This window comes from Silurus aristotelis (assembly GCF_946808225.1).
Source record: "Silurus aristotelis genome assembly, chromosome: 4".
NCBI classification, from domain to species: Eukaryota; Metazoa; Chordata; class Actinopteri; order Siluriformes; family Siluridae; genus Silurus; species Silurus aristotelis.
Window position 1 is genome coordinate 2,252,938 of NC_139577.1, and position 13,852 is coordinate 2,266,789.

Genomic DNA, 13,852 nt, shown 5'->3' on the forward strand with positions numbered 1-13,852 from the left:
GAGGCACTAAACCAAAGTCATATCCTGAATGACTCACCTGGGCTGCGTAGTACTGAAATTTGGTAATTATTTGTTAAGCCGAAAAAACCCCAAAAGATTTTATGTAAATTACGTTCAGCTCGTTTTTTAAACATAAGCCCCAAAAACACATGGTAACTGTGCCCCAGTGACTAATTTAAACAACAAACACCTGTCCATTCATGCAATTATCCAATCAGCCAATCATCATCACAGTGCATAGAAATACACAGACGAAGAGGTTAACGCTAATGGTCTTCAAACCTCAGCGAAAAATTTGATCGCTGTGACTTTGTGATATGATTGTAAAGGGCAGTTTGGCTGATTTGAGGATTTCAGAACCTCCTGGTGGTCCAGGGAATGTACCACACAACAGGCTGTTGGTTTTTCACTGAATGATTGGCTTTATTAACTCAAATAACCACTGATTTCCAACATGCTGAGCAGAAAAGCATCTCAGAAAGCATGCAGCCACAATGGTCGAGTCACCAAGTGAGTGTATATTAACATACACTGTATGGACAAACATTTGTGGACACCTGACCATACATTTTTTAACATTCTATTCAGTCCCACATTTGCTCCACTCTTCCAGGAAGATGTTCCACTAGATTTTGTAGTGTGGAGAATTATGCTCATTTCGACACAGGAGTGTTAGTAAAGTCAGGTATTGATGTAAGTGATGTGAGGAGGCCTGGGGTGCAGTCAGTGTTCACATTCATTCATGTTCGTTAGTGTTGAGGGTCAGAACTCTATAGCGGGAGATCTTCCACTCCAGCCCATGTAAAGAATATTTTCATGAAAGCGTGAAGGTGGTGGTGGTGGTGGTGGTACAGTGTACAGGGACATTGTCATGCTAGAGCAGGTTTGGGTTTCCTAGATCAAGTGAAGGATACATTTAATGCTATCAGATCCAAATAAAATTGTTTATTTACAAAAAGTAGATTAGATTATCAAAATGATTTTAAATTAATTGGATAAAATGCAGTGATGTGATTTAAAATGTTTATTCAAATTTGAGCATTCTGTTTCCAAAATAGACGCGTTTCATGCATAGGTTAATGCTACCTGTCTTGCACAGACCTGCATATTCGACTTCATCCTGAAACCATACTTCGCTTTCTAAGAATTGTGTAAAAATAGTGTCGGGTGTCACCATCGCCGTAGGCTCTCTCTCTCTCCTACAACAGAAAGGCCATGGTCAAGAAAAACAACAGCGTTAAAGCAACATAATGGCTTGACACTGCAGAGCTAAAAGCGCATAACTGAAAAACATCCAGGACATACTTTCATACTGTGCTTAAACTGTACTCGGGTTGTGGAATTAAACAGCGGAAGACTAACAGCTGTTACTGGTGATTTATTGGTTCATCTTCATGTTCATGCTTTGAACTATTTTTCGGTAGATGAAAGCATTTTATTTTGCTCTGGTGGGGAAAAGCATTGCAATATGCATACACAATATGACTTGGATAACATGTTTTACTTTACGCATTTAATAACGTATGATCTGGAATTGCTCGTAAACTCTATCACATGATGTGTTGGTCCTCTTGGGTGTAGCTTCAATACAACCTTGTGAGACTTTACTTTTGATTTCACGATGCACAGGCCGGCATTATACCTCAACGGCGATCAAACCGAATACTGACGAATGGAAAGAAAGAATGTTTTGCATATGGCTTGTGTGCGTGTTAGTACGATGGTGGTGGTCATTTGACTGAGCAAATGCCTTATCGGGAAGTACACAAAAAGCTATTGTAGCCAAGATAGAGACTTCCGCATATGATGGTTAGCCTGAACTTCTTGTCTCGATTTACTATTTCCTTCCTTTCATTTAGATTTACTTTGGTTTGCGTTATGGAGTTAAACAGAAACCTTTTTGTTTACTGAGTACACAAAGTGACTTGTGCCCAAGATAGTTGTGGTATTATTAATTGCTTAAGCAGGTACAAATAAAAATGTGTGCACGCACTTATGAATTACGTGTGTGTGTGTGTGTGTGTGTGTGTGTGTGTGTGTGTGTTTGAGCAGTAGAAGCTGCAGCAATGTGTGCCATTTCCCTGTCGTTGGGGGGACACAAGGTCCTGGAAGGCAACGTGAGTGGCAGTAACAGCGTCTCTCCTTTCCAGCCTGGCCCATCTCTCACTGCATTGGCTGCAGCTCTGACGCAGATAGGCCCCCCTCTTCCCCTCTTCCCCTTCCTCCACCACTCCTTTTTTTCATCTCTTTTTTTTCTCTTGCTGGCTTAGATGGGTTTTTGATTCATGTGCTTTCTGCACTTCCTCCCACTGCAACGTTCACCTCTGCTTGAGAGGAGCACTTTTTTTCTTTCTTTCTTATTTTTAGGCCTTTCCTTTTCTCTTCCATTCATTTGTTTATTTCTCTTCATATTCGCCACCCTATTTCTTTTTACAGCATGGGTCGAATATTTCTTGTCTGCCCTGTACTCGTCTCTCGCTCAGGGTTAAATCAACAGGGTTTAACCTGCATGCCGTTTTATATATATATATATATATATATATATATATATATATATATATATATATATATATATATATATATATATATAGATCTTGTGTCTAAAATATTGACATAAAAAGGTGAGAGGAGGAAACATCAGTGCTACAAGTCCATGCAAAATTGTTAATCTTTTAAAAATTTCCCTCTGTCATGTTTTTTTTTTTTTTACAGAATAGCCGAACCTAACATGTATCCCCCCTCTCCCATTATAGCACCTTCTGATAACACACACACACACACACACACACACACACACACACACACACACACACACACACACACACACATTGCTTTAACATTGACTCTAATGTCACTCTAATGTTCATATGCATCACCAGAACGTCAGACTCATTTACCCACTGGATATATTACATTTCAAAACTCCCCATTTTTGTTGTTTATTAGACTTTTTATCTTGACTGTAAAAATTCGGCCTCGTTTACAACAGTTGTGCAGTTACACAGACGCAATAGAACTGTTAAAATAGTCAAAATGGTGCAAGTACTGTACAGAATGACTTTCTCCTGAAAAGAGAACATGCGCATGCTTCGTGAATTGTTCATAAAAATTCAAAGATTTTGGTCGTTTCATTTTTATGATAGAACAGTAGAATTTCCCATCTGAAAAGCAGATGCGAGGCAATTGACTTCTAACAGGCAACACCGTCGCTGAAATAGTTGCGAGCAGCGCTGCGAGCACAAGCATAACTTTGCCGTGCCCCAAGGGACCAGTTTTTTCATACGCCTGTCTCTGACGTCAATGATCTGGCTGTCCTGTGGATCGTCACAGCAGACGCTGAGAGAGAGAGAGAGAGAGAGAGAGAGAGAGAGAGAGAGAGAGAATGTGTGGATTTGAATGTGTGTGTGTTTCAGAGTGTGCAAAGACTGCAGTCTGCACTCTAGACTGTATCCTGCTGCAAACACATACAGTATTAAAGAGATGCATTTTGTTACCGAGCAATAGGGAGGTGTGTGTGTGTGTGTGTGTGTGTGTGTGTGTGTGTGTGTGTGTGTGTGTGTGTGTGTGTGTGTGTGTTTGGGTGTGAATGTACCTCAGTGCTGGGGTGAACCAGCACGGTGACAAAGCATTCGGGTGGCACTTATAAACCAGTTGCTTTATGTCAAGCTCTCTTAGCATTTAGCATTGATTACGTAAAGCACACGCGGTGATGAGGCGTGGTGAGCATGATGGATCACAGCGGCTGAATAGGATCAAATAAAAAATAATATAAATTACTCATTATAATCTCTCTTTGTTTTCCTTCAGCGCCATCACCGCAGGACAGAAATCATTTATATGAAACAATGTGGAAATTCAATTCGAAGCAGTTTTTTCGTGAACGTTTGCACGTGAACTCGACTGTTATCTGAATATTTAACGTGAACATCTGAGCCGCAAGCCATTCGAAGGGGGCTTTGTTATTCCTACGACTGTTCAGTCACCTTCATGTCACCTCTCAGTGACGTCTCTCCTTCCATATATAGAACTAGATTTCCAGCGCATTGTGTCGGCTGTTTTGTTATTAACTTATATTTATATCCCATTTTTTTTAAAGGAGGACAGTAAATCACATTGTATTTGTAGATTCTTAAAATGACTCTGTCTGTCTTGTGACCCAAAACCACAGCAGTGTTATGGTGCTAAACCAGGATGCACCTAAAAGCTTTGCTTTATCTGTGCATTGTCTATAAAATGCACTGTAATGGTATTATCAGGAGTTTCTGGAGAACTGAAAAGCATGCATTAGCATTGTTCTGGAGAATTGGCAACTTGTGCATTATAATGCTTAGAAAAGTGAAATTGGAAATTAGTTTTGGTCTTAGTTTTAATCAAGTCAACATCTAGTTTATTTATGTATTTATTTTTTGATAAAATGTTTATGATAGTACCATTCTCAAATAGTTCTTAGTTAAAAACCCGCTTCCTATCGCTTCCCATTAAAAAATGCTGATAAATCTTCCCCCGCTTTCAAACACCAATATCCATATCTGACACTGTGTGTGTGTTTATCAGTTATAGTTTCTATCTGTATTTGGATTAAAACTAAAGTTAGGTGTGGCAAAAAGTTTGCGATCATTTAAAACTAAAACACAAAGAAACCACAGTACAGTGCGGTTAACGTTTTCTTAAAGTAATTTAAAATTGATTTTTATATTTTTATTTATATGTAATGCATTCAAAGTCCCTAGACAGTGGACAGTAGGAAGTAGAGCACGTTTTTAAAGCTGCCGATAAATACACAGCTTTAGTGTGTAGAAAACCACTTCAAGATACTGTGCGAGATTTAATAAATAAATAATTGAGATTTAGTAAGCAAATAGTTTCCCATAACCTACTCTACACTGCCACTGCAGAGGAACTTTTTGAACTGTATTTGTATTCTGGTGTAATATGGCAATTAAATGCTCTAAATGGATTTAGTTTTCACCGATATTCTTGTGTGCAATTTCAGCAATAAAAATGTAAATAATTCCAAAAAGAAAAACAAATTGTTCATTTTGAGAAAGAGCGATGAGGTGGAGTTTTCATGGTTGCAGTGCCACCAGACTGGCAGGTTAACATCCGACTTAATGGATGTAAAGCTACCAGTCTGTTGGCACTGCAACCATGTAAGATCATGTCTTGCAAATTGCTTAATAATTTATAGATTTTCCATTATAGCAATTTGTTTCCTAAACCATAGAAAAACTAATATACATCAAAGATTCTTTTTCATGAAAGCTGTAATACTGTAATAAGCTAAATGACAATTATATATAACTAAATAAAGAGATTCATTAAGATCGTTAAATTCATTAGAAGAAATGAGAAGTTTATAAAACGTAAAAATATTAGATGTGTATCCACATGTTACAATTTCATTGCGAATTCTCTGAAATCTGTGCTTTATAATAATTCTGCCATGTGTAAAAGCTGAGAAATTGTTAGTCTTCGCATGTAATTTTGAGACATGGGCAGTTCAACAGTATTACCTTCAGAGCTCAAGGTCCGAGTGCTTATTTAACCAAAAGACATCAGAATGATCCTAAGTGGATCTGATGTATAAATTAGATTGTGTTGTTCAGGTTTTGGCTGATTTTTGTGCAATTAACTGTAAAATCTTTGCTCTACAGTATTTAACGCAACATGCAATAGTCCTTCAACTTGTTTTCTATGGAGAAAAAAAAAAAATACAAGAAGTTTTAGGAAATCATAACAAAAAAAGGATAGGAACAGGGCAACTGTGCGGTCCAGGGCTCACAATCTTGTCACAAATGCTTACTTCACCGCTAACACAGGCTCATAGGCACAGCAATAGTTATTGGATTATAAATTACTTCCATATGTTCCAGTGTCCCCTCCCCCCCCGTCCGGCACGCATCCTTATTCTACTTCAAACTCTGCTCCCACCCCATTCAGCTAGACACAATCTCTGCATTAGAACTATGTTCGGATGAGTGTCTAGTTTATTCTCGTACAAACAGACATAAAGGAAATCCTTAATAGAAAGCTGTTTGGAGCACAATATTGATTCTATCAACGTACGGTACACAGAATCACACAAATAACTCAGACAAAGCTGGGGTTTTTTTGCATTAAATTTCTTTACAATTGTGTCTTAGGGGTGTAGTGATATGGTATATTGGACATATTGTGTAGATACAAGGCTCCTGATTTGAAACGTCTGGGTTTTTTTTCACTCAACAGTCTATATAAAAACAAGCTGTGCAACGTGAAACACGGCTTAAATTGTGTATGGTATAATAGTAACTCAATGAAGCCCCCTGTTTATCTTAGATCATTATAGACTGTAGCGTTTGAAAAAAAGAAAACACTCAACACTTGGCCAACTAATGATAGACCAATATGTTAGTGTGCCAAGTTTGGCAAGTAAAAGTACTACATACCAAAGACCACAGCAACTAGAGCTCATTGCTGCATATATCTACTTAGTTGAGAAATGTGCAGGATTCAGTCATGCATTTTGGGATCTAGCAAGTGAAATTCTGGCCTGGACTTTTAAATCCTTAAAATAGTTTTGTAATAAAGCCAACGAAAGTGCATGAAGGTAAAGCATCTCATATACAGCAAACAAATAGGATATGACCATGAAATAAGTAAATCAGTGAGTCAAGGATAATGAAGATACAAAAGAAATGCAATAACGACTAATTTATCCACTGTGTTGATAAAAAACTGAGTTCTGGCCAAAAGATAACTTTTAATTAGTCATATAGTCTTATATAAGTTGTGGTTTACCTACTGTTACACTTCCAGTGTTTTATACTCCCTATAAAGGTTATTTTATACTCAGTTCCTGGTTAAGACCTTGTGTCAGTGCACTTGATCAAGTTTTCTTGGTTTTAACTGGTGTCATCATGACCTAATTTTACCCCAGTGGATTCTCATCTGTAGTTTGTTTCACTCTAGGTAGCATAAATGGGTTCCTAATTAAAAGTCTGCCAAAAAAAAAAAAAAAAGGACAAAAAGAGGAATGCGTATAAAATGGCAAGAACTTGAGAGGATCAGTGATTCAGCAGTTTCTACACTTGCATTTTAAATGTACAAGACCAGATTACAGACTTCTTTTAAAATTGTTTTACGCTGTTGATAAATTAGTAATTGCATTTCTTTTGTATTTTCATTATCCTTGACTCTCTCATTTAGTTATTGCATGGTCCACATTTGAATCCTTTCCTTCACATCCTATTTGTTTTCTGCTTTATCATCATGCACTGTCTGAAAATTCATTATAAAATTATTTCATAATTGAATTATCCATGATTAGCCCTCAACTCCAAACATTTTTTTCCTTGTTTTATTTAATGTCCAGAAAGGCTTAGAAAAATGGGACGTAAAAGACACACGGCTTGGCGAAGAGGAAAAAGGACTTGAATCCTCGTTATGAGTCTCCGCACAGGCTAAATAATAACATGAAAAAAGGAGGAACGTGACATAAAAGAGGAAAAATGGCATAAAGTGGCTCTTTTAAGTCACATTTAACAAAAGCTCCGGCTGACAATTTCTGCTTTAGGTGTTCTTAATGCATCGGCCCTGAACGCTGGTGTGCTCCCACCCACATGTCGTGGCACAGTTTGTTATAGAGAAGCTTCCTCCACACATTATTATTACCTTGTCCTTCCCTTTTTTTGAATAACTGCAGCAGACAGTGCTGTTATATCCCAAAGAAGATGAGATGCAAAATTAGAAAGACTGCTTTAATAAAATTTTGGGGTTTTTGGTGAACTTAAAAAATGTAAAAGCATTTTATAATTGTTTCCCTTGTTTTCCATGCACTGCATAAAAGCGACAAGTCTGATGATATTGGTCCCGGTCCTTCACATATCTTTCTTTTTGTAATAAAAATGCTGCTATTTGCTCTTTTGCACAATATTCTGCTTACATTTTCGCTACTGTTCACTTTATCTCGTTACGACGGGTTTACTGGTGGAGCTATTTTGTGTTTTGTGTATTGTCTTTGCACTGTCTTGCGTTGTCTTTGCACTGTCTCGTGTTGTCTTGCACTGTCTTGTGTTGTCTTTGCACTGTCTTGTGTTGTCTTGCACTGTCTCGTGTTGTCTTGCACTGTCTTGTGTTGTCTTGCACTGTCTTGTGTTGTCTTTGCACTGTCTTGTGTTGTCTTGTACTGTCTTGTGTTGTCTTTGCACTGTCTCGTGTTGTCTTGCACTGTCTCGTGTTGTCTTTGCACTGTCTTGTGTTGTCTTGCACTGTCTTGTGTTGTCCTTGCACTGTCTCGTGTTGTCTTTGCACTGTCTCGTGTTGTCTTTGCACTGTCTCGTGTTGTCTTTGCACTGTCTCGTGTTGTCTTTGCACTGTCTCGTGTTGTCTTGCACTGTCTTGTGTTGTCTTTGCACTGTCTCGTGTTGTCTTGCACTGTCTTGTGTTGTCTTTGCACTGTCTTATGTTGTCTTTCACTGACTTGTGTTGTCTTTGCACTGTCTTGTGTTGTCTTGCACTGTCTTGTGTTGTCTTTGCACTGTCTTGTGTTGTCTTTGCACTGTCTTATGTTGTCTTTCACTGTCTTGTGTTGTCTTGCACTGTCTTGTGTTGTCTTGCACTGTCTCGTGTTGTCTTGCACTGTCTTGTGTTGTCTTTGCACTGTCTTATGTTGTCTATTACTGTCTTGTGTTGTCTTTGCACTGTCTTGTGTTGTCTTGCACTGTCTTGTGTTGTCTTTGCACTGTCTTGTGTTGTCTTTGCACTGTCTTGTGTTGTCTTGCACTGTCTTGTGTTGTCTTGCACTGTCTCATGTTGTCTTGCACTGTCTTGTGTTGTCTTTGCACTGTCTTATGTTGTCTATTACTGTCTTGTGTTGTCTTGCACTGTCTTGTGTTGTCTTTGCACTGTTTGCACCAGTGCATACATGCCCTTTATGTGGCGAGGACACGTACTAGTCCTTGGCCCTATGTTTTTCTGTTTCTGTGATTGTTGTCTTATGTTGTTGTATGTAGCATCAGGGTTCTGGAGGAACATTGTTTCATTTCACTGTGTACTGCGTCAGCTATATATGGTTGAAATGACAATAAAAGCTTCTTGACTTGACTTGAAATACCATAAATAATGATGTAACAGGTAATTTCTACCCCCTAACAGAGCTCATTATAGTTTCATCATGATACTGAAATTGAGACCCTTTGTTCTCTTGCTATTCTGTACCCAGTTACCTTCCTGTATAAAAGTTTCACTTCTGTAACATGTTATCCATTATAAACGCTTCAGGTGGTTAGCATTAGTCTCATGAAGGGTCCCTGCCTCCAACTTACACACATGTAATACAGTTTCTGGGTCACTTCCTGTGTCGATTAGCTAACAAAACACCTTTTGCACTAGATGAGTTTATCCAGCGAGACTAAACCGCTCACATTTAAGATTCTCCTTGGCGTTTCGTGAGCCGTGTGCGGGCCTGAAAAGACGTCAGTAGGACGTCAAAAAAAAATGACACAGGAAATCCTTTGAGTAAACCTCAAAGTTTAAAACAACACGACTCATGGAACAGAAAACCAAATGCCTGTGATAATTATAAAGGACTGGATGGAGAACGTCTGCGAGTTTAAAGAACCAAGTGCACTTTTCTCATGCAAGCCAAAGCAGATTTACAGCATGGCCAGAGTTGTGATAATCAGTGCACCAGTGCTTTGTAGGATATTGAACACCACAAGAAAGAGGCTTCACTAGTAGTTAAACTTGAAGTGTTTTCAGTAATTAAAAAAATGTTGGTGCATTTTATTTTCGCTTGAAGGATAACATTTCTGCAGAGAGAATTCTGTGCAGATTTCAGTGCAGATGATCTGAAATCTGCTCAGGATTTTGGGGTGTTTTTTGTTTGTTTTTGTTTGTTTTAAAACGTTCTGTAGGTGTAACCTGTGCAAATATGTTGAACACTAAAATCATGGCATTTCTCCTGATTTCATTTAATCACAATGCCAAAATTGGACAGGAATTTTGGTGACATTGTGTTCGCTTGGATGCAACTTGAAAAGTAATTAAATAAAAAAAAAAAAAAAAATTAAAAAGAAGTAACAAGCTATAGCGATCACTTCGTACTCTCTCGCTCCGTCTTGGAGACGCACGCACGCACCAGCGTGCGCGCACACGCACACACACACACACACACACACACACACACATACATACATACACGCACGCGCGCTCAGACTGACGCGCGCTGACGTCAGGAGCGCATCAGGACCGCCTGCCGCAGCACGAGCAAACAGTTTGACTTCTACTTATGGCTCGGTGTAATCGCGCTCGGATGGGTGTGGCGAGCAGGAATGCGCTTTTTCTGGCCACCTTGTGTTAATTCATTCACCGGAGCGCTGTCGCTCAGCAGAATGCCTCCATTATAATGCCGGCATATCGGGGTGATCGCGGCCGCAGGCGATTTCCGTTCAGCGGAGAGCGGCGCAAAAACGGCAGCGTGGAAAAAAAAAACCGACTGTGTTTTTTGCGTTCATAACGAGCTTTAATGAAAAAGTAACCAGACAAAAACATCCGACCCAGTGAAATTACTCCCATCACGCCCCCCCCAAATAGGCCCGCGACTCAAGGGAAAACACGCGCGCGCGCGCACACACGTCCGCGCAACTTTTGCGTCTGCGCCAGTGTGTCCGCTCCCAAAGCGCGTCCAAGAGCCTCCTTTATTAGACCGCTCTTTATGAATACTCCTCCGTGGACACACAGGAGGCAGGAAAGAAGTGTGGAGCTCAGTGGTTCACATCAGCAGGAGTTTCCGCGGTCCGGTTCCGGCTCGCGCAAGGGAAGAAACAGAAGGACGCGGAGACACGAGGTTTCGCTCGGTTTCCGGCATTCCCCCCTCCTCTCCACCTCCTCCTTCAACACCACCACCACCCCTTGTCACCAGCAGCCGGCTCGGACTGCGGTACCCGGATTGTCCGCTTCCTTCTCCGTGGGTCTTGATGAGCCGCCGGACTTTACCTTCAGCAAGACTTTGGCGTGTTTTTTTCCCCTCATCTCCTCCTCCTCCTTCTTCCTCTCCTCTCCTCTCCTCCTCTCCCGTTTTGTCGCGTTTCCCAGTCCGACATGGAAGATGGGCCGCCTTCGACAAGCTGCTTCAGAAGGCTCGCGGACTGTTTTCTCGGATCAAGTAGGTACATTTCGGATAATTGTGTTATCGGATTTTTTAGTCCTCGCGTGGAAGCTTTTACAGTTCAAATCAGAAAAATCTCAGCTTTATGTCCCGTTTTCTTGTAGTTCGCAAACTTTTCTTGTTTCCCATTTAAGTGCAAAGTTTGTAGGCGCAACTGTTTTGCGGGTATTATGTATATATTTTTTTAATACAATGTTTCCGATGCATGTTCATGGAAACAGCCCGCGGCACGTGCCGGTCATGTAGCCACCCCCTAGTCATCTTTGAACAATATTTGTAATTTGTTGCTCATTGTTTGTAAAGCAGTCGCACTCAGACAAGTGACTGGAATCCAAACAAGACAAGCATTCATCTGTCTGCGTGATTTCCAGCTGAGAACATGAGCAGCAAAACAAACTTTCACGTGAAGACATGCCACTTCTTTCTAACACTACTTAAGATTTAAAGCTCGTCGGGTTTCTTTTGAAAAATTGTTTTAAATAAAATTCAATTTGTGACACACTTTTTAGTTGTTAGTTTTATTTCACAATAAAGCCTCATGCATGGTCTCAGATTTGTGAATGCATGCCTGTAAATGGTTGTTTGTTAGTTTATTTTACAATGAAACCTCATGCATGGTCTCAGATTTGTGAATGCATGCCTGTAAACTGCTCCTAATCCTTGCTTTGATGTGCATCCGTCAGCAATAAAGTCAAAGAAGCTTCACATCCTTACTCACAATACGGTTTGCATGCATATTTATCTGCAGGACTGTCTTTGGCTTCCTGATAAAAGCGATTCCTTCTGAAACATACAGAAGTTGTGCATGTTCAGAGTCGATGCAGTGCACAATGTCGTTTCTGATGTCGCCAAGGGTGAAGTTGAACGAGCTTCTATTTTATTTTGCACACAATAGTCTTGCATGCTTTCTTTGCCATACATGTTGTCTTGCCAATTTCATAGGTATCCTTAAAAAAAATCGATCTATCTCAAAGTCTATCTAACCCGCCCTAGCGTCTTTTTCTTGATTTATTACTTTTTGCTTCAAATATTTTATATGCATGAACTATACACATCTAAAGATCCTACAGGCCATGCTTTGTTCCTCTCCTCTTCTTTAGGGATGTTTTATTACTCTTGCAGTAGAACAGATGTGGCTCGTATATGTGATCAGTAATAAAACCAAATTGAATCACGTTCATTAATCCAAGTTTTATCGGCATCTAGCGTGCCAGCGTTTCGACCCGAGCACAGCCCGTTCATCATCGCTCAACAAGTCAGTGCTTTATTCACCACAAGCTGCTTTGATAATCTGTGACTGTGCCGGTGTGCACTGCAAAGCTTTTCAAAGTTTCTTCTGTTATTATGCCGGTATAATCACTCTGATTTCCAGATCAAACAATATAATCTCAAATAGCAGTTAATTAAATCAACCTGAATATTTGTAGAAGTTATTAATTGCCTGCGTGTTGATTTGAGGGCTTTATTAATAGCAGGTGCCCTTGGACCATGAAACGTGTTTAGTCTGTATGTAAGTGACTCATAGCTCTAGAATGAACTGTTTATTATAAATGTGGGGTGCTACAGGTACAGGATTAATGATTTTACACTACACATTTATATTAAACTAATAAAATGCAAACATCAAACTAGATGCCTTGTATTTCTTTAATTAGCTGTTTCAAAAAAGGATTTATACTGTATGCTTTTACAGACTTTGGCAGATTTTTCTATTTTTTTTGCCCTCTCGGGTCTGATTTAATTGATGAGAAAAACCAAAATGTCTTTCAGACAGAAGAATGTTTCTAATTTATTCTCTCTTCCAAGTGTCATAAACGAATAGGAGCATGCACAATGTTTTTTTTTACGTTAATATCCCTGATATGGGGTGTTCAAAACATGATTTGCATTGTATATTGGAATAAAGGTTCGTGGTTGGCTGACAGGTGACTGTCAGCAGTTTTCGTGCTAGTAGACGTTTGCAGCACATTTGTGGCTTACCGCAGTCCGATTTGCGTCACCAGCACTTTGAAGACTCGAAGGTATAACAGTTTTGTACGGTTTGCTTTGTATACAATGATCAGATAATGAACATGGGAACAAAACCGCTTTTGCACTGTTAACACAGGAGGTTTTTTCCCTGTTTAACAGTGCTGATCAAGTGTCAGAAAAAAAAAAAGGACAATTTCACGAAAATATAAAATGGATACCTACGTTAAAAAACGTGTCTCTAAGTCAGATTTAATTGTACAGTAAGTGCTGTGCGTAAGGTGGAGAACGCCCCTAAGCAATACGTATCTCATCATAACGTGACCGCTTCAGTAATTTGTGAACATCATTAACAATGCCTTTGGTCCATCACCTTTAACTCACATCATGGACGTAATGACTTTTGGGACATGGCAGAATTTAAATGAGTTTGTTTATGGGCCGTACTGGATATAGAAAACTTGCATGTCCTGAATATTCAGAGTTAAAACTTGATCATGGTTCGAATCGTTGCTGAACTTGACCTTATTTTTTTCCTCTTCTCGTTTTCACATATATCTTTGCTTAAAATACCGATTTGACCCACACAATAATCTCTCCAGCTCACTATTGTGTCCATTGTGTTGTTCGATATAATGAATATGACGCAGGAACCTGTCAATCACGTGGAAAAACAAGAGCAAGCAGGTAAACCAATGGCTGTGTGTGAATGCATATAAAAAATGGAACGCACAG

At 39.5% G+C, this 13,852-nt stretch overlaps 1 protein-coding gene across 4 annotated transcripts in view; it reads left to right on the forward strand.

Annotated features, from left to right (window-relative positions):
- The window catches only part of pde10a (phosphodiesterase 10A), an 82,549-nt gene that overhangs the window by 14,414 nt on the left and 54,283 nt on the right, over window positions 1-13,852 (forward strand). The window contains exon 1 of one of the 4 annotated variants that reach the window (XM_083539190.1): window positions 10,288-11,146. The exons of 2 other annotated variants lie outside the window; for them this stretch is intronic. In XM_083539190.1, coding sequence (XP_083395316.1) covers window positions 11,083-11,146 — 64 coding nt within the window. In that variant the 5' untranslated portion in view covers window positions 10,288-11,082. Of the gene's footprint in view, window positions 1-10,287; window positions 11,147-13,852 lie in introns of those variants that run through there. One more of the 4 variants, XM_083539191.1, reaches the window with a different exon arrangement.